The sequence below is a fragment of the Parasteatoda tepidariorum genome, chromosome 7 (assembly GCF_982258835.1).
Source record: "Parasteatoda tepidariorum strain Cologne lab strain chromosome 7, Ptep-v5.0, whole genome shotgun sequence".
NCBI lineage: Eukaryota > Metazoa > Arthropoda > Arachnida > Araneae > Theridiidae > Parasteatoda > Parasteatoda tepidariorum.
The window spans coordinates 64,684,731-64,704,133 of record NC_141761.1 but is presented as its reverse complement, the minus strand read 5'-3'; the positions used below and the strand labels follow the sequence as shown (position 1 = coordinate 64,704,133).

Below are 19,403 nucleotides of genomic sequence, written 5' to 3'. Positions count from 1 at the left end.
GTGCTGTATTTTTGAGAAAAAATGTGTTCTTCATATTTTAAAATATCAGTTGAAGATATGAAAAAAAGTACTTTCTGAAACTATCCTATATTGACATGCAATTACCTGATCGCTAAGATGTGGATTTACGCAATTCACTTTACACCAGCAGAAATTCTTCTTATTCTTCCCAAGTAAACTCATTCAATTCTTCCTGCTTCCTAATAACTTATAAGCCCCCTAATAACTTCCTGCCAAATTTAATATAATCAGTCTAGTTATACAAAACACTAATGCATGGAGGAAAGTTGCCTAAATTATGAACTTTTGATTTCTAAAAAAAGCATTGTAGAGAACGCCCTAGTAAATAAATTAGAAAGCTTTTTCCTCGTTGAGATCTTTGCAAAAGAGTCTGATTGATGTATTCGTAATTAAATTTTTTTCTTATTTTTATTTATTTATCATTATTTTTAAAATCATTGTTTTTATAAATTTTCAATGTAATTTTTAAACATCCTGAGTAAGAAAAGCAAAAGTTTTGCACATAGTATTAAAAGTATCATATAATTTTTAAAACAAATTATTCTCTTATATTCCACTTTATCCTTCAGTAGTTACTAATTGTTTGAGGATAGGAATAACGCATTTAAAACGTGGTGTAATTGTGTAAATTATACCACTTGTGGGCTCCTAACTCTCATCGGTAAGTGATTTGCCAATCCAGCGACTTTTAGAGACTCGCTCTTCTGTTCGGTATTTTCTTAAATAAAAGAAATGCTCCAAAAAGGACAGCGAATTGATAAAGGCCGCTGGATTTTAAATTAACCACCGTAACAATAAGAAAGACTATTCCAGTTTACTCCATATTTACCGTATAAATATAGTATTAGTTTTATTTATTCGTATAATTTAGCCAGTTGAGAAAAAGTCACACCTTTGCACACGATTGTAATATGTACATGACATCATTTTGTCCTTATCAGAGCTCATTTAAGGAAATGCAAGCCTGCTAATCTACGCTATGTATCATGGGTTAGAGTCCCGTTAACCTCAGTCTTATCATGCTTTCCTTTCAATGTAATACAAATGCGGGTGAGTTCCATTAAAAAACCTCCACGAAGGCAAATTTCTCCCAAAACTTGATCCAGGAGTTCACTTGTCCTCTGGTTAAAGCTAAAAATTTCAAGGCTACGTGTGGAGCATTGATAGTCGTAAACTTAGAATTGGGTTGGCTATTCGACGAATAATTAATTGAATGAAGGAATGGGATTAAATAAACTTCAGCATCTGTCTGTGCAAACAAATTTTGTATCGTTGAATCTGAATCTGCTTGAGCATTTCTATTGCTACTGCATTTGCCCCCTTCCTAAGATTTTGAGATGCTGGTAAAAGTTAATATAAGTTTATTTTTTAAAAAAAAAATGAAATTTATAGAACTAGAACAAAACTTAATAGTTATGAAGTGAAAATTTAGTAGAGATATGAATCGCTCCAAGAAAAAATTAGCTCTGTAATTCAGCGATTAGAATAAAAATATATACTCTAAGGTTAGCTGTTATTTTTGTTTTGTTTGCTGTAACAAATAAACAAGTGAATTCAAGACAAATAAGCACTTCTTTTAAGATAAACAACCAAATCATCAATATAATGTGCTGACCATTCTCATGCAAAGTAATATATAAATTTCTGAAAAATTCTGCTAAATAACGTTGGAGCTTGTGACCAAAAAAATAAGTTCAGTTTTGAAATTTTTTTAGAGTGTTCCCTGGGAACTTCTTGACAAACTCGTAAAACATCACATTCAAAAATAATGATTCCTATGAGATGAATTACGTTGTTTGCATAAGCATTCTGCTTTACAAAGAATAAACGAATCGTTGTTGCATCACGGTGTTATTTAAATCCAGCTCAATTTTAAATTTTATCTTCACAGAAAATCACCAAGCCCGGGCAAATGTATACAGGGCAAATCACCATTTTGCCCGGTATACATTTTCCCGGTATACCCTACACTGATGTTTTTTTGAGGTCAATTGCCATTGCCCGGTATATATTTGCCCGATACTCCAAACACTGATGTTTCTTCTAATCTATCGTCAGTAAGTATTAAAATACAGAATAAATATAAATATATCAAATAAATATAATAATATCAACGAATAAATTAATATAAAATTGGATATAACAAATATTTCGGACATTCACCAAAGCGACTATGTGATTGTTGACATACACCGGTGAGGGTCCGAATGTACAAGAATGTAATAGAAGTATTCGATCTTTCACCTATGTATTTGGTGTTTGTCGACATTCACCAGTGAAAGTCAACAACCACCTATTTCGGTCATTCGCCGAATATATATATATATATATATATATATATATATATATATATATATATATATATATATATATATATATATATATATACACACACACACACATATATATATATATATATATATATATATATATATATATATATATATATATATATATATATATATATATATATATATATATATATATATATATATATATATATATATATATATATATATATATACACACACATATATATATATATATATATATATATATATATATACACACACATATATATATATATATATATATATATATATATATATATATATATACACACACACATATATATATATATATATATATATATATATATATATATATATATATATATATATATATATATATATATATATATATATGTGTATTATTATATATATATATTATAAAGAAAATTATTGTATCCATTCTCATGAAATATAAAATTTGTAACTAATGCGTAACAAGTGGTAGAGTGCACACGAAAAGAATAACTTTTTTTCGAAGGATCAGATTTTTACGTACTAAGTGTCGATCTTAGTGGTTGATGGTTGTGACCTCAAATATGCTAATTATTTGGTTCTAACTATTAAGTTATGAAATTGGTCACGAAAATGTACTTTCTCTGAATAAGCATATATTTCAAGTATTTAGATTTTTAAACTTAGAAATACTAACTGCAATCTGGGAAATAAAGTTTGGTCAGTCGAGAGATCCCCCTAGTGTTATTCTCACTTTTTCCGTGGCTAGTCATATTTTTTTTAAGCAATTAAAAAAAAATATTGAACCTGAAAAATATTGCGCCTTAACCAAAGTTAAATAAAATGCTCTTACTCCTAGAAAATTAGAAGAGATTCTGAATTTACTATGTTAACAGATAATAAAAATCAAAAAATCAAAGTAATCTGTGGAGAAATTTTTAAAAAAATCCACTTTGAGCATTTTTGCGCACGAAGTATGATATTTTGGAAAATCTGGCGTTGTTTTATATCTATTGAAAGGAAAAAATGATTTAATAATGATTTTTCAGTTGTAATTCTATTAAACTTTTATTATTTAAACATTTTACTGCTGATAAAGTATGAAAATGTAACATAATTTAATTATAATTACATCAATTTAAACATGTGAAGCATTATATCTACAAACAGTGCTCGAAAGGTGTTTAGAATAATCCGGGTGATTTGCAGCAACCTTATTAATTTTCCAGGAAGACTTTAAGAAATCAAAATGTACGGACTCCTTCGCCTGCTCCCCAAAAAATGCTAATCCTTCACCGTTTTTGTCACAGAACTGTTCAATGTGAAAAAAAATTGCATGAATCTTTGGTGTAACGCTGACACCTAAGTCCATGTAGCTCTTTTGGAAAGCTTTGTAATTTTGGTCAAGATTATTTCTGAAGCATGCAGAAACCAATTTTTTGAAGTCGTTAAATACTTTAACGTACTTCAATATTGTTAGATTTTTAAACTGGCGCAGAAGTTCTTCTTTATCCAAAAGTGTTTTGCATGTATTTCCTTTAAACTTAGAACATCCTCGTCTGATTTCACGTTGAACGTGCCAAGCTTTCGTCCATGTCAGCGATTCATTTTCACACTCTTTCAACATATGCGTGAAAACAGTGTTAACAACACCAAGCATAAGACGTAATTCTGGCGGTGGAATAATGTCTAGGAATGTTTTGCCTCCAACAGTTGCAATTAGCGGTGGATGAATGCAATTGAAATAATCTTTCGCTTTGTTTTTGGACCTTTTCCTTCAGTCAGCCAACTTGTATAATATGATGAAACATTTTCGGGGGATCTCAATTCGCCATAGCTGCTTAGCTCATCTTTCTTGGCATAACAATAAGTGCATGGGATTGCGCTGCTGTGCGACATTATACCTGCTAAGATATTCGCTAACTTCAAATCGGTTGCAATTGTGCCGTGGAAAGGACTTATATTCAAAGTTGAAATGAGTTGATCTACATTCTTATAATTTTCTTATGCACTCGGAACGGCTGCTAGAATGAATAGTCGTTTAACTCCAGAATCCTTAAATTCCCTTGCAGCTATCCCCTCATCATCATACTTAGCACGCTTACCGCTGCACTCGAAGTCCAACTCATTTGATTGTACAGAAAGACATATTTTTAAAAATCCACCTCCTCCATCAATACCCATCTTTAAGTGAACATCCAGTACATATCGTTTATTTTTCACATACTGAACAAAAGCAGGAACATCTTTGCAGTAAACTTCAAGCGCAGGAGCATCCGAGACTTCATCGCCTTTTATACAAACGAAAGAAAATTCCTTAAAATCAAAATAATCATCAACAGAATGAGCTGTGATATGAAGTTTTGTTTTTTATCCTGGTCCAATTGCTTTTCTACTTCGTGTACACACACGAATGAAAGCTGCCGTTTTTAAAGTCACAGTGCTTGTGTCGTTAAAGTCGAATTAAGTTTTTATTATTTTTGTTTTTTAAATAGTGGTTCATCGACTACAATTAACAATTAGAAAACTTCTAATAATTATAAAATTTATTATAAACGGTTATTATGAATATTTAATACAAATATGTTATTTGTTTTCTATTTATAAGTACAAAATGATAAAATGATGCTAACATTTTTGAAATATCGTACTTCGTGAGCAAAAATGTTCAAATTGGATTTTTTTAAAAATTTCTCCACAGAATATTTTAATTTTTCGATTTTTATTATCTAAGAACATTGTAAATTCAGGATCTCTTCTAATTTTCTAGCTGTAAGAGCATTTTATTTAATTTTAGTTAAGGCGCACCGTGTTTACCTTACGAGAAACTTGACTTACGCGCTCGGAGCGTAAAATGTCATTCACATTTTTTTCGCTAATAACTGATTGCTAATCCTTTTTTTTTCATTATAAAGTAATATATTACTTTTTTAGTCGGCTAAAAATTTATTCGCAATTTTGTAAGAAAATTTAAAAAAAACATCTTATTGAATAAAAAACATTTTATTCAGCGAATTTCAAGTTTCATAAAAGTATGTTTCTGATAAAATGTTATTATACATCAGCTTTTATAAATCTTATTTTTTAGTTTGTTTTTTCTATAATTGATACAATTTCAATAGTATACGTACACATGAATAGATTTGGAATAATATATTTATCAATTTCTTCAATATATATTTTATAATTATTAATACGAATACGTAGTTAACATTTTAGAGCATCTTAAAATTTCTCAGCCTCTTATATATCGTCTTAATCTGAAATAAATTTTCTAATTACTTGTCCGCGCGTGTTTCGTAGAAGTATTTTACCAACTACTTAATTAAATTTTATCATTTCTCCAAATCTTCTATACGCTATCACGCATACTATTTCTTCATTATACTTATCAATTTTTTTAGTACTTTAATTTAGGTTTTCCTTTAAAGGGAAATTTCTTTTTAAATTATTGTCAAGTTTTTATTAAATTAAATTAGAATTATCGCTAGCTGGCTGAGAATCAAATCTTGTTAAGAATTTAAAAACATTCTGCTGTTTAAAATTATTCGGTTCAAAACAGTTGACTATTTGCAAAGCATAATATTAATTCGGAAAATGAAGACAAATTATTGAGTAATGAAAAGTTAATGCGTATGTGTGCACAGCAAGAAATGCAACAGATTGCTTTGTTTTTATACGAACAAAAAATTAAAGACAGACAATTTTATTTTGCATAACTTATTCTCAACCATTAACTTTAGGAAAATTGCCCTTTTAAAAGGTTAATGTTGAAAAATTTTGTTTAAAAAAGTAGTTAATATTATTTCCCAACATTAGCACAGCTCAAAAGACATTGTTATATCAGGAAAATGCTCGATGCGCCTTAGTTTGTTAAACAGAAAATACACAAAAATAAAAAATTGCAAAAATATACCAAAACCAAGCAATTTTTAGAATCAAAAAATTGAAGTATCGAAAAATTGTTAAAAATCTCAAAAAACTGTTCTTTCTCTAAAGTTAGAATTTGTCCAAATACAAATTATTTTATAGCTGTAATTAATGTGTTCAGCGAATAGTTTTATACTTTTTTAGAAATCATAATTTTTTTCAGAATTTGTTTAGAAATTGTTCTTTTAACTCGCCGTAAGAAGACAAGAATGTTAGTGTCTCATTTATGTTTAATTGAAGCGCAATAATGACTTAATTAACTCCATAATTGAAATCTGTTCAGACATAACATTAAATTGCTTGAAAAAGCTAGAACAATAAAACTTTTTAAAATTGTTAGGCATTAAACTTATTCTTTTATTTTATTAAGAGTGACAGGAGAGATGAAGAAAATTAGTGTGAAGTACCGTTTACCATCATACTTACTATTTATACAAGTCATATATCTTGAGGAATTTAAGAAAAAAATAATAAAATGAAAAAAGAGTAAAATAAAGATCCTATTGAAATATGTCCTTAAGTATACACAAAAACATATCTAGAATAGGTTTTGGATCGATGAATAAAAAATATATTTTCTAAAAATTTCGAAGGGGGCAGAAACGTTGTTCTTGTTTGAAATAATTGACTACTTGATTCTAGGAGCGAGAGGTCATTCCATTGTCTTTCTTGACTCTTGAAATTTCAATTGTAGACGGAATTATTTAATATCCTTGAAAATATTTTTCAGAGCAGCAGTCAATAAATAAATAAAACAAAATGAAATGAAATAAAAACAAATAAATAAATGAATAAAACAATTTACTGCTTTGAATATTTTAGAAAGTTTTGACAAATTATATATTATTATGTTTTTTTCAATCTATGAGCCATAACCATTATCCAAAGTAAAACTAATTTTAATATTGCGTTAAGTATTTTAATTTAATATACTGTGTCATGAAATGTAACTGAAGAAAAAAGATGAAAATTTCATTACCATAAAAAATATGGAAAACAAAAGTCGACGTGTTTTGAATGCTCAAAAATTCACGTCGCGAATCATTAACGTCTAGAGAGCCCTGAGAGCCCGGTTTTTACACTTTCAGTTATGCATTCTCGTTGGCAACTTTACATTTCTGTTTCATATCACACTTTTTTCTCTTCATTATCATGTCATGCAAATCTTTAGAATGGGAGTTTATTTTCTTTATATTTTTTGAAGACAATGAAGTTCTTGCCATGAAGTTTAATATGTTACATTTGGATCATTCTTGATCTTTAATTTGATTAGAATTTTATGTTGAAAGAAGCAAACATCTGAAAATTATTATTTCAACAGGGTTCATGCTGTCCTTAAAACACTTAAAAAATAGTGACACCACCTACATTGAAATAAAGAAGCTATCTTTAACTTTAAAATCGAAATTTCGAATAAAGATTTTGTAACCAGATGTTTGAAGTTATATATATTGAAATTGAACATTTAATGTTGTGGTGAATATGAAGGCAATAAAATACATTTATCTTCTTAGTTTTTCTTCCATTATTACAATTTTTAAGGATCTTGCGAATTATGTTTAAAAGAAGACTATCGTATCAGATATAGGTATGCAATGATGATAATAATCGCAAAATAAGTTCTTAATAAAAGAAATAAAACAAAGAAATTATGGCAGCACTATTTGGTGATCGTAACTGTTAAACGTCTTAAGAGACATTTTATGGTGAATTTATGAAAATCCGTTTCATAATATATAAAAAGGTCTGGATGATATTTGCAAATTATTTTCATCTAAAAAAAAGCGTAAGTCATATATTTGTTCGAATGAAACGATTTCTTTAAAAATGAGTTATACACTATTCTTTAACATATATATTTCAATCTTTTTAAAATGTCACGTAGCATTCACTAATAAGAAATATCGTGATTTTTATAAAAACCTTATGAATGTGAATTATAGTCTTTTCCAGATATTTTACAGTTTTTAAGAGATGCTTTTTCGTTATTTGCCCTACTTTGCATATAGATAAAATACTGCAAATTAGGTTTTAGTATAAAATCTTCATATTTAAAGAAGTTAAAAAGAACTTAAAAATACTAATAATGCTTTATTAAAAGTTCACGTGTTCAAATACTAAAATCTTGGAAAATAATAAATAATTTATAAATCGATTAAAATTTTATTTTTAAAAGAGGAATACGAAAGCAATCTTTGCTTTTTGGGCAGAAATCAACTAAAAATGAATCTGTTGCCTAAAAACTTCAAGATATTTTACTATTAAATATTTAAAAACGGAAAAAAAGCCTTTCCGATCCGAACCAGCACAAAAAGAAAGGCTTCAGTTTTCATTTCATTCATTTCTGATCTCTCAACTTAGTTGCTTAGCAACGGAATATTTCTCTCTTGTCGATTGCGCAGTTAGAGTAAAGCTATATTAAATTTATCCTCCGTCTCTAGGGAGATAGTTTTTGGCCTTTTTTAAGGACGATGCCAAATATATATAACTTCCCAGCATCCCAATTTTTGATCCAATTTTTCCGAAATCTTGCCTACCTTCCCATATTGAGGGTCAGGGATCCAAATATGCAAAAAAAGAAAAAAAATGATTGTCAAATGCTTTTTTAATCAAAAAGTGCATTTTTGTGTCTGATTCTTGGATTCAGTTAATAGTCAGCACTAATTATATTTGATTTGAAGCACATATTTGAAGTCACCCCCAGAAATCATTAAGATTGCACTTAGTATGTGAAAATTCGATCATTAGAACGAAAGTTATTCAAGGTGATATATTTTTTTGTGCGCACTGTATATTTGAAGTTTTTAGTCTGTTAACACTTTTCACATTTGCAGATTTTTGGGCATTATAATGCTTTTTGCTATGTCTGGGACATTTTTTGGACAGTCTCGGAAATTTTTGGACATTTTGGCGATTTTAAGCAGTATAACTTGCGTATTCTGACCAAAATCTACATCCTGGTATTACTGTCTCTGATACTGAATGAGGATTTTAATATAATGCATATTTTACAGCTGTTCCATCGTCTTCTTGAGGAGAATCCGAGTGTTGCAGAAAAAGTGATTGCTGTTCATGGTGATGTCAGTCAACCTAATTTAGGAATGAGTGATGAAGATTATGCCAAAGTTACTGAAGAAGTTACGATTGTCTTTCATATTGCAGCAGTTGTAAGTTTCACAAAACCTCTAAGGTAAAAATACAGAATTTTAAGTTCTTGTTTCCAATTAATAAAATATTTTTGTTTTAAATACAATTGACTAACAATAAACCATATTATTCGATACATTATTTGTCTCAGATGAAACTTGCATTTATAAATTTGCGTACAATTCCTGTTCATTATTGTTGATAGAAATACTAGAAAATCCTTAAATTTATGTAACATATTAAGCATAATAGAGTAGTTAAATTCATTCTCTCTTTATATATATATATATATATATATATATATATATATATATATATATATATATATATATATATATATATATATATATATATGTCACTGCGAAAGTCCGAAATCGGTGGTTGTTGACTTTCACCGGTGAATGTCGACAAACACCAAATACGTCGGTGAAAGATCGAATATTTCATTGCATTCTTGTACATTCGGACCCTCACCGGTGTATGTCGACAATCACAGATATGCTTTGGTGAATGTCCGAAATATTTATTACATTCGATTTTATATGAATTTATTCGTGGATATAATTACATTTATTCGATATTTTACCCTACACTGATGTTTTTTAAAGGTTAAGTGCCACTGCCCGGTATACATTTGCCCGGTATAGCCTACACTGATGTTTTTTTAAGGTTAAGTGCCACTGCCCGGTATATATTTGCCCGATACTCCAAACACTGATGTTTCTTCTAATCTATTGTCAGTAAGTATCTATTAAAATATAGAATAAAAATAAATATATCAAATAAATATAATAATATTAACGAATAAATTAATATAAAATTGGATATAACAAATATTTCGGACATTCACCAATGTGACTATGTGATTGTTTACATTCACCGGTGAGAGTCAGAAAAAAGGGTATTTAGCAAATATTTCGGACATACACCAAGCGACTACGTGAACGTGGACATTCTCCAGATTTCGGTGTTTCACCGTAACACAAACACACACACACATATCACACACATATATATATGTCCTTGAGAATAAACAATTTTCTAAACTCGGGTTCAATAACATTTCAATAGAAATTTTGGATTTCATTAAAATCTCAAAAAAACATCTCGAATCTAAGAATAAATATATGATTATTAATGAATCTATTTATCCATACGGTCTAAACAGCAATATAAATTTTAAATTTTTTTAATAATAATGAGGTATTTATAATCTTTCTAAACTTATTAAAAATTACAATGAAAATAGAGATAAAAGGGTAAAATACTCGCAAGAAAAATAAAATTAAATATGACTTCAAAAATTTTGTTAATGAATGCATTAATTGTTATGATCAACCTAACGCATTTAAATCTACTAAAATTAAGATTTTGGAGATTAAGCTTGATTTTCATAACAAACTTCTAAATTTTTTAAAATTAGATAAAATAAAAACTAATTCAGAACAAGATATTTCAAATTTTTTAAACTTAGTTAAAGACCTAGCTAGATATAGGTTCAAAATAATTATAAGTGCAAAAATATACCCAAACTAGACTATTTAATTTAAGATTTTACTAATAAAATTTTTAATAATCTTAACTTAAACACAATTCTTAGTAAAAATAAAAACCTTCTTCCTATTCAACTAAATTGTAAATAAACTTTTAGATATACAAAAAGTTTAAAAATTTAATTTGCAATTATAGGAATTTGGCTATAGATAATTTGAACTATTTCTGTAATTATAATGAATATAAAGATACTTCTTTTTCTGATATCTTCGTAATCGTGTTGTTACCGGAGATTTAGATATTGATAACGATAAAATTAAAAAACTTATGTCTTTGGGTTATAAAATTAAACCATCTTTTCCAACCTCAAAAAATAAGGTTATTTCTATTTTTATTAAAATTCTTGATGAGTTTATTTTAAAATTATCTTACAGACAGAATTTTCCAATTGAAGGTTTTTTTTGAATGGAGAGAAAATATCATTAAAGATTTTAAAATTGGTATTAAAATGAACAAATTAGTTTTTTGTAAAGATTTAAATTTTAACTCGGTACTAAGACAAAAAAATAAAAGAATTCAAAATAAATTTCGTATTACAGCTGTTGATAAAGCTAGTAATAATTTTGTTGTTAGTTTAATTTTACTTTATAACTAACTTTTTTCCAATGAATTTACAGCAATATAATACTCAAAAAACTCACCATCAACAGTGCTATTATTATTAATTAAATAAATGCTATTTGTAAAAGACTGAAAATTAAACCAAATTATATTAACAATTTTCCTTCTATTTTTACTAATTCAAAATTCCATAAAAAAAACACCCAAAAAATTCAGGTTTATTGCTAGTAGCGTTAACAGTAACATGAAAAAATCGGGATTTACTTTGAAAATTTTCTTAAAAAAGTAAAGAATAAAATTAATAAGCATAGTAAAAATATTAATCACCTAAATTGGAATATTGAAAATAGTGTACAGATTTTAAAAACACTAAAAACTTTAAATAATTGTTATTCTTTGCATTGTTTTTATTTCGAAAACAAATATACTTTCCTTCCAACTAATAAAATTCTTGATGACCTTCTTCAAATTCATCTGGAAATTTCTAGTTCATAATATTCTCAACAACAATTATATACTATTTAATGACTGCCTTTTTCAAGAAATTAATGGTATCACCATGGGAAATAATTTTATTACTAATATTCGCAATATTTTTCTTTTTCTACAAGAATATAGATTCGGGAAATCATATGTTAATCTTCCTACTAATTAATTCTTTCTCAGATTTATTAATGATCTTTTAGTTATTAATTTTAATGATTTTTATATTTTAGCTAAACAAACATATCAAAGTGAATTAATTCTTAATAAAACTAATAGTAGTAATTCTTTTGCAACTTTTTTAGATTTAACTCTTAATATTAATGAATATAGTAAAATTACAAATAAACTTTATGAGAAAATAAATTATTTTAACTTTCCACTTAAAGTAATTCAAACTATGAGGAGTTTGTAAAAGAAACTGATAAAATTAAAACAGATTTAATTAATGGCTATTTTCCTAGTTCATTTCGTAAATTTTATTTCAAAAATATATTAACCAACTTAGAACATTAATTTTTTATAGTCTAATTTTTCTGTTTTTAGAATTAGCTCTGATTCATTTCTAACGTAGGAATTAACTATGATAAGCTATTCCTAAAGCCACTGGTTGGAATAGTTTAGACGTGTGACCTTTTATATTTGATTAGTGAAATTTTTTAAGTAAATTTCTAAGTAAATTGTAGCCTTTTTTAAATTACTGTAATTATTTAATTTAAATTGTCCAGTATAATAAACAGTTCATTTTTAATTTTTGCAACTATTTTTTTTTTTGTAAGAATGGAAAGGGTTCTGGTTATTAAACAGCCACAAACGATGAATGCAAATAATTCGTGTATACTTTAAAATTATAAAAGGATGTATGGAAGAAGGTTAAAGTCTATAAACGACTTTCTATCCATTGTATTCTGTATGCAGACTCTGATTTATAACAGTCACTGTATGAAAGATGGGATGCCAATTAAATGGTTTATTCCTGATTTAAGTCTGTAATTAAAACTGCAACGGTTACCTGAATGTGATTATTAAATGTCTTTTTTTTATTTAAAAAAGTAAAAAAAAAGCTTATTTGCTTATTTATGCATTTTATATTATTCATTAAATTTTCTTCCTATTAAGGGTTCTGTTAAATACATTTTCCAAATAATTTTAATTAACTGGAATAAACCAAATAAACTATACTTTTCTTATGGATGGCAGCACTGAAATGCTATTTGCTTCGTATTTTTGCTACCAAATATATTTTAAAAATAATTTTGTTCGCCTTAAGCTATAAGCACTGTTTTTTATTCTTTTCTTCCTTCGCGAAATTTTGTTAACTGTTAAATTAGTAGTCTATTTGGTGCTGTCTCTCCTATTGTGCTATCTGTCCTCTTCTACTTGACGAAGGTTTATAAGCCTATTTTGAGCACACAAGCCTGAAAATTTATGTAATTGCAATTACCAATGTTAAATTAGTACATCTATCTTTAAAAAATGTTTACTTTTGCTACACTCCGGTAAGTTTGTTTCCTGCTTTCTTTTATCTCATACTCATTTTTAACTGCATTCTTATTTATTAGCGATGTAGACACATTATAAAGAGTAATTTCAATCTTAGGATAATTATTTTTTATTCAGAAATATCGCATTTATTGTGAAGGATGTGTCCTGATGAAGATCTTTACGCTTTCCCATTAAAAGTTTTTCTAGTTTATTTTATTTTTCCTTGTGTTTATATATATATATATATATATATATATATATATATATATATATATATAACGATAAAAAAACAAAGAAGAAAACAAAAAAAAAAATAGAAAATTTGTTTAAAAAAAGAAACAGAACCTAGAAGGCAAGAAAACTTAATAACGAAAAGATATAATCTTGTTGTCAGCTCACACGATTATATTTGCAAATTATAATAGTTTCTAAACATTCTATTGCATTAGCCAATTAAAGTTACCATCGTTACATTAGTTAAAAAAAGCAGGACTGTCTGGATTTTTTTAAAAATCAAAAATCTTTTATATGTGCATGTGTGTGGCTAGTTTTTTCAACAAAAATTTCATCATTTTTGTCCTCAGCAGAACAAGTCTCACTTCGTAATTAGGTATCTCACAACTTCGAGATGTCTAAGTAATTTACTCCAATTTTTTTTTCTTTTTAGCTAATCAGACTTAGTTAAGCTAATCAGACTTAGTTAAATACGACTTTTTATAAGCTTATCCAGAATATGTGACGTTGTTGAAATTTGGCCTCGTGTAACAGATTTGCACTCGATGTAATTATCGACATGGCTATAAAATGATTAATTTTTTACAATGTTTTTCTTGCTTAAATACGGTTTATATCATTTTTTTAAAAAAATATTTAATTGCATATTGAACTTAATAAAATATCTCAATTATTTGATAATGCTATTTGAGTACCAAAAATTATCAAAAGCAATTTCTGAAGAATATTTTCATAAATGAGTTGTAAAATGAATGAAAATTTTTTACTTTCAACTTCATGTTTACTTCTCTCTGTATATTCAAGAAAATTGCAGGAGACTGCTGTTTTGGGTGTTTAACTTTGATATATATTTTGTTTTGTTACCATTAACTTATTAATTAACAAAATCTCTCAGAAAATGTACAAAGAGTAAAAGGAAATAAAAATATTAAGACTCGATTATATTTTTTAAGAACAATCAAACGTTAAATTGGTTGTAAAAATACTATTCTACGCGATCTATAGTCCACTGAAACTCTTTTACAGAGTTGAAATTTGATGTGCAAAAAGAGTCTTTTCATTAATGAACTTAAAATAGGTTACTTCAAGCTGAAATGCTTTTCCTGAAACTTTTTTTGCTTCAAAAGTTTATTTATATCTCTCGAGATCCTCTTTTCATAAGATCGCGTTTAAATTGATCTCAAGGATTAAAAAAAGATGAATAAATGAAATAAAAAATAAGTGAGAGAATAAGGAAGGGAGAGAGAGATTTGTTACCAGATATAAATCTTAAAATTTTTCTATTGGAATTTAAAAAAAAAAAATTTAAATGTCTCAAGAGAGTTAAAAACGTTTTCAATTTGAATTGCTATTCAATATAAGGTTATGGTTAAATGTTTTCGATATTTGAACTCACGTCTCCTTTATTGCTTCGTATTGTTTTGCACATTCCATATTCCAAAGTTTAAATATTTTTCTTATCCTGTGCACAGTTGATGACTTACAATTTCAGGAAATCATTCATTTCGTTATTATTAATATATTAATAAAATGTTCTTACTCATTAAATAATGTACATAACAATTGCTTGCTAAATTAATGTTTCTTCTTTAAATATGGTCTTCCAAGGAAAAAAATATATCAGAAGGAACGCTGGGATTGGTAAAATGAAATAAAATTTCTCTACTTTTTTCGCAACAAAGGATACACTGTCATTGTTTTAAGCAGGATGTAAAAAAAAATGTTAAAAGGAGTACATCATTTTACAAGAACTTTTAAAAAAAATTGGAACTGCAAAAAAAAAAAAACATTCTATATTACTTTAAATAAACCTAACTCAACCTTAAATAAACCTTAAATAACTATAGGCTAATATCCTACATAAATATCCTATATTAAATAATTCTCAATCTCGAACTTGACATTAAAAACTTACCCCATAGCTCCTTGCTGTTGCAATTTTTGGGATTTCAGAGTAGCACACGTGGTATTTTTTAAGGCGAGTTTAATAATTAATAACTCATTAATTGACAACCGATGTTTCAAATTCCATTTTTAATTTGTATGTTTTATTTGTACTCGCTTCACTCGCTACTAACTTAGGTACATCGCAAATGCACAAAATTCTAAGAATTCAAAACAATAATTCAAATCCATATAACAACTTTGTTTTTTAAGAAAAAATTACATCTTTTTAGTAAATACTAAGTCATTAAAATAAATTTGAATTCAAATAAATGATATGTAAATTATTAAACCTATTAGAGATTTGCTATAGTATAAAATCTTAAGATAAAATTTCTAAAACTGATATCTCTTTAAAAAGGTTAAAATTCTGGGTATAATTAAGTCTATTAAAAATTTAAATAAGTGAATTGCAATGGAAAAACCTGCATAAACAAATAAATTCGTGATATAAATTAAAAATCGTCAAATAAATTCGTGAAAAAAAAACGCTTTCGACAAAATACAAAAATAGAGATCTATCGACAAAGACTACTCACTTCTGCCTAGCTTATACTCTCTCTGGTTATTTCCGTTTCCGTTTTTAAAAGCGCTATATGTTGTGCCATCTCAGCTAGATTTGGCATGTGACATTTTTAGAGGCAATCATTGGTCGATTTTCTAGCGTTGCCATTCGGGGAGTTGTAATGAAGCTTTTTTTTGTCGCCGTGTAAGAGAAATATATATATAGATAACAAATTTAATAATTAAGAAAAAAAAATTAGAATTCAACAATAAACTGCAATTGATGTTTTTAATAAGAAAGAGTCTCAAATAAATAATTCCAATAAACTTAAGCGGTAAGATAATTCCTGTTTGAAAACATTCGCTTCAAAAATATATAAATATGAAAAAACAGTCGACATGTTTCAAGCGCTTCAAAACTCGGAGCCTATTTTCAAGATGTTCCAGATGTGAATGTAAAAAACAAAGATTTGAAGTAACAAAAGTAAAGCTGCCAACGAAAAAGGAAAAAATAAAGGTTAGAAACAATGCTAAAAAGACCACAGGAGCCGTGAGAGAAAAAAGATGAACAGTAATTTTTCTTGCTCTGCTTTTTCTGATATTTTTTGTCTCTCAGCTTTTGTGTTTTTTTTTTTTGTTTCTCACTTTTATTTCTTTATTTCTTCGATTTTTCATTGGCAGAGTGTTTTAAAAATGTCAAATAAATTTTTCTTTACATTCATTCTTGGCAAATCTTAAAAATGGGCGTCTAATTTTCAAGCCCTTGTAACATGTCGACAGCTATTTCATATTTGAATATTTTTCATGGGAATGAAATTTTCAATCTGGTAATAAGGAATAGTATCGCTCAGAATGACATTCGCCTAGTTCGACATACAAAAATCATCTTAACAGTTTAATAATATAGGATAGCTTAGGTGCCACTTCTATTTATATTCACCGTAGATTCATAGAATAAGTTGAAACACACTTATTGCAATAATTTATCAATTTTACAGATATACAGCAAATCAAAATACCATTGGTGTGAAACATGTGATAGAATTTGCGCGGAAATTAAAGAAATTAGAGGTAAGAATATCTTTCATTTGCAATAAGAATTTAATATACAGTTTCTAGAAGTTAAGAAGACAAGATATATTTTAGCCTTAAATTTCAGGCTTTAGTATACACTTCAACTGCCTATTCAAATTCAAATCAACATGAAATAATAGAAGAAGTTATTTATCGCTTGCCTTGGACTGGAGAAAGATTTTTAAAAGCACTGGAGTAAGTAAATTTGTTCCAATATATATATATATATATATATATATATATATATATATATATATATATATATATATATATATATATATATATATATATATATATATATATATATATATATATATATATATATATATATATATATATATATATATATATATATATATATATATATATATATATATATATATATATATATATATATATATATATATATATATATATATATATATATATATATATATATATATATATGTAATACAAATAATTATTACTATACTAATATTAAATACTTTTGTATTAATAAAAGAATTAAAACTCTTTAGTTTTCATTAAATGTCCTTGTTAAAGAATAAGCGTAGAGAGATTCTATTTTGGGAATTCAAGACTGAAAACAGATTTATATTTATAGAATTTATATTATCAGATTATCATTATATTATTATATTATCAAATTTATATAAATAGATTTATATTTCAAAGGAAGAGTTATTTTCAGAATCTTTCCCTCTTTCACTTCCATATAAGGAAGCAGTAAATGATTTTCCTTAATGCGTAAGGTTACAAGGAACGTACGAAGTGTGCCTTTTTACCTCAAATCTGTGTTCTTACGTTTTATACCAACACAGAAGCTTTTGTTTCCTAATGATTTTTTTGATTTAACCACATAAAAAATTAAATTTTTCAGAACTTTCTTTTGAACCTAACGATGAAGTTTTCAAATAAACTTAAAGAAATTTGTAATTCTTTTACTTTTTCGGACTTGGTCAAAACTAAATATTCCTATTCTAAAAATGTGAAAACTTATATGCTACCCAAACAAAAGGACAGTTAACACTTAACAAAATTTGTGAGTTTCCCTTTACGACAAGCGAAATTTTTAACTCAGCTAAGTTTTTATACTTGATACTGATTTACCATATGCTTAAGTAGGATTGTAGACTTGCAGGGATTTTTGTTTGTTTATTGATTGTGTCGGGCCAGTTGTTATTCTATTTGGTAAGAGACTGATCATCTCTGCTAATTCTAAAAGTGACAACTTATCTTTGCACATTAAACAGCAGAATTCTCAAATTGTTAAGGTTAAAAATGATGAAAAAGATGTTTAAAAAAAAGTTTTTTTTTAATTTTTTTTTATTTCCAATGAGCTGCACAATCGGTCTTGCCGATAAGCAGACCTAGTGCGTTCTCCAGAGGTGGTATCCACTCTTTCAGGACCACCACAATGGGTGAGATACCGTTGTTCATGTTAATTTGGACGTCTAGTTTCTGCCACATTACATGGCAGCACCGAGACTCTTAAAAAAAAAGTAAACATCGAAAAAAGAAAAGTTAATGATGTTTCAAAAAAAATAAGCATCGAAAAAATGAATGTTAAGGATGTTTCAGTAAAAGTAAACATCGAAAAAATAGAAAGAAAGAATGTCCAGAAAGTTCAAATGATTCGAAGATAGATCTAGGTAATGGATGCGTTCATTATCAGGTGAATATCGACGAAAAAATAGGTAAAAGGTAACAAAAACAAAAAATGAAAGGAAAAAGAAAGAATGACCAAGAAACTGATTTCAAAATAAATGAAAAGAAATTTAAGTAAACAAAATTTTGAAAAAGTACATGTATCAAAGAAAAATATCACAAACCACAAATGTTGAAATTAAATTCTGATTAAATGACACTTGTTGTCCAGTTCATTTGCATAAAAATTTGAATATTTTTGTATGAAAAATGTTTTGAAAATTTTAGTTGAATAGTTATATTTCATCAAGTAAAAAATCATTTAACCACACAGAATCTTAAATTCTGATTAAATGACACTTGTTGTCCAGTTAGTTTCCAAAAAAAGTTGTATGTTTTTGTGTGAAATTTTTTTTGTGAAAATTTTCGTAGAATAGTTTAACATGTTTCATTTTTCTTTCTGTTTAGTTGTCTAAACAGATGAAGTGCATTATCATGTTGTTATTTTTGTCTTTG

General features: G+C 27.1%; 1 protein-coding gene across 4 annotated transcripts in view; it reads left to right on the top strand.

Moving 5' to 3' along the window:
* Nucleotides 1-19,403, top strand: part of LOC147807200 (fatty acyl-CoA reductase 1-like) — a 90,464-nt gene that overhangs the window by 19,437 nt on the left and 51,624 nt on the right. For all 4 annotated transcript variants that reach the window (XM_087167955.1, XM_087167953.1, XM_087167952.1 and 1 more), the window contains exons 4-6: nt 9,269-9,444; nt 17,165-17,237; nt 17,326-17,435. In XM_087167955.1, coding sequence (XP_087024081.1) covers nt 9,269-9,444; nt 17,165-17,237; nt 17,326-17,435 — 359 coding nt within the window. The remainder of the gene's footprint in view (nt 1-9,268; nt 9,445-17,164; nt 17,238-17,325; nt 17,436-19,403) is intronic.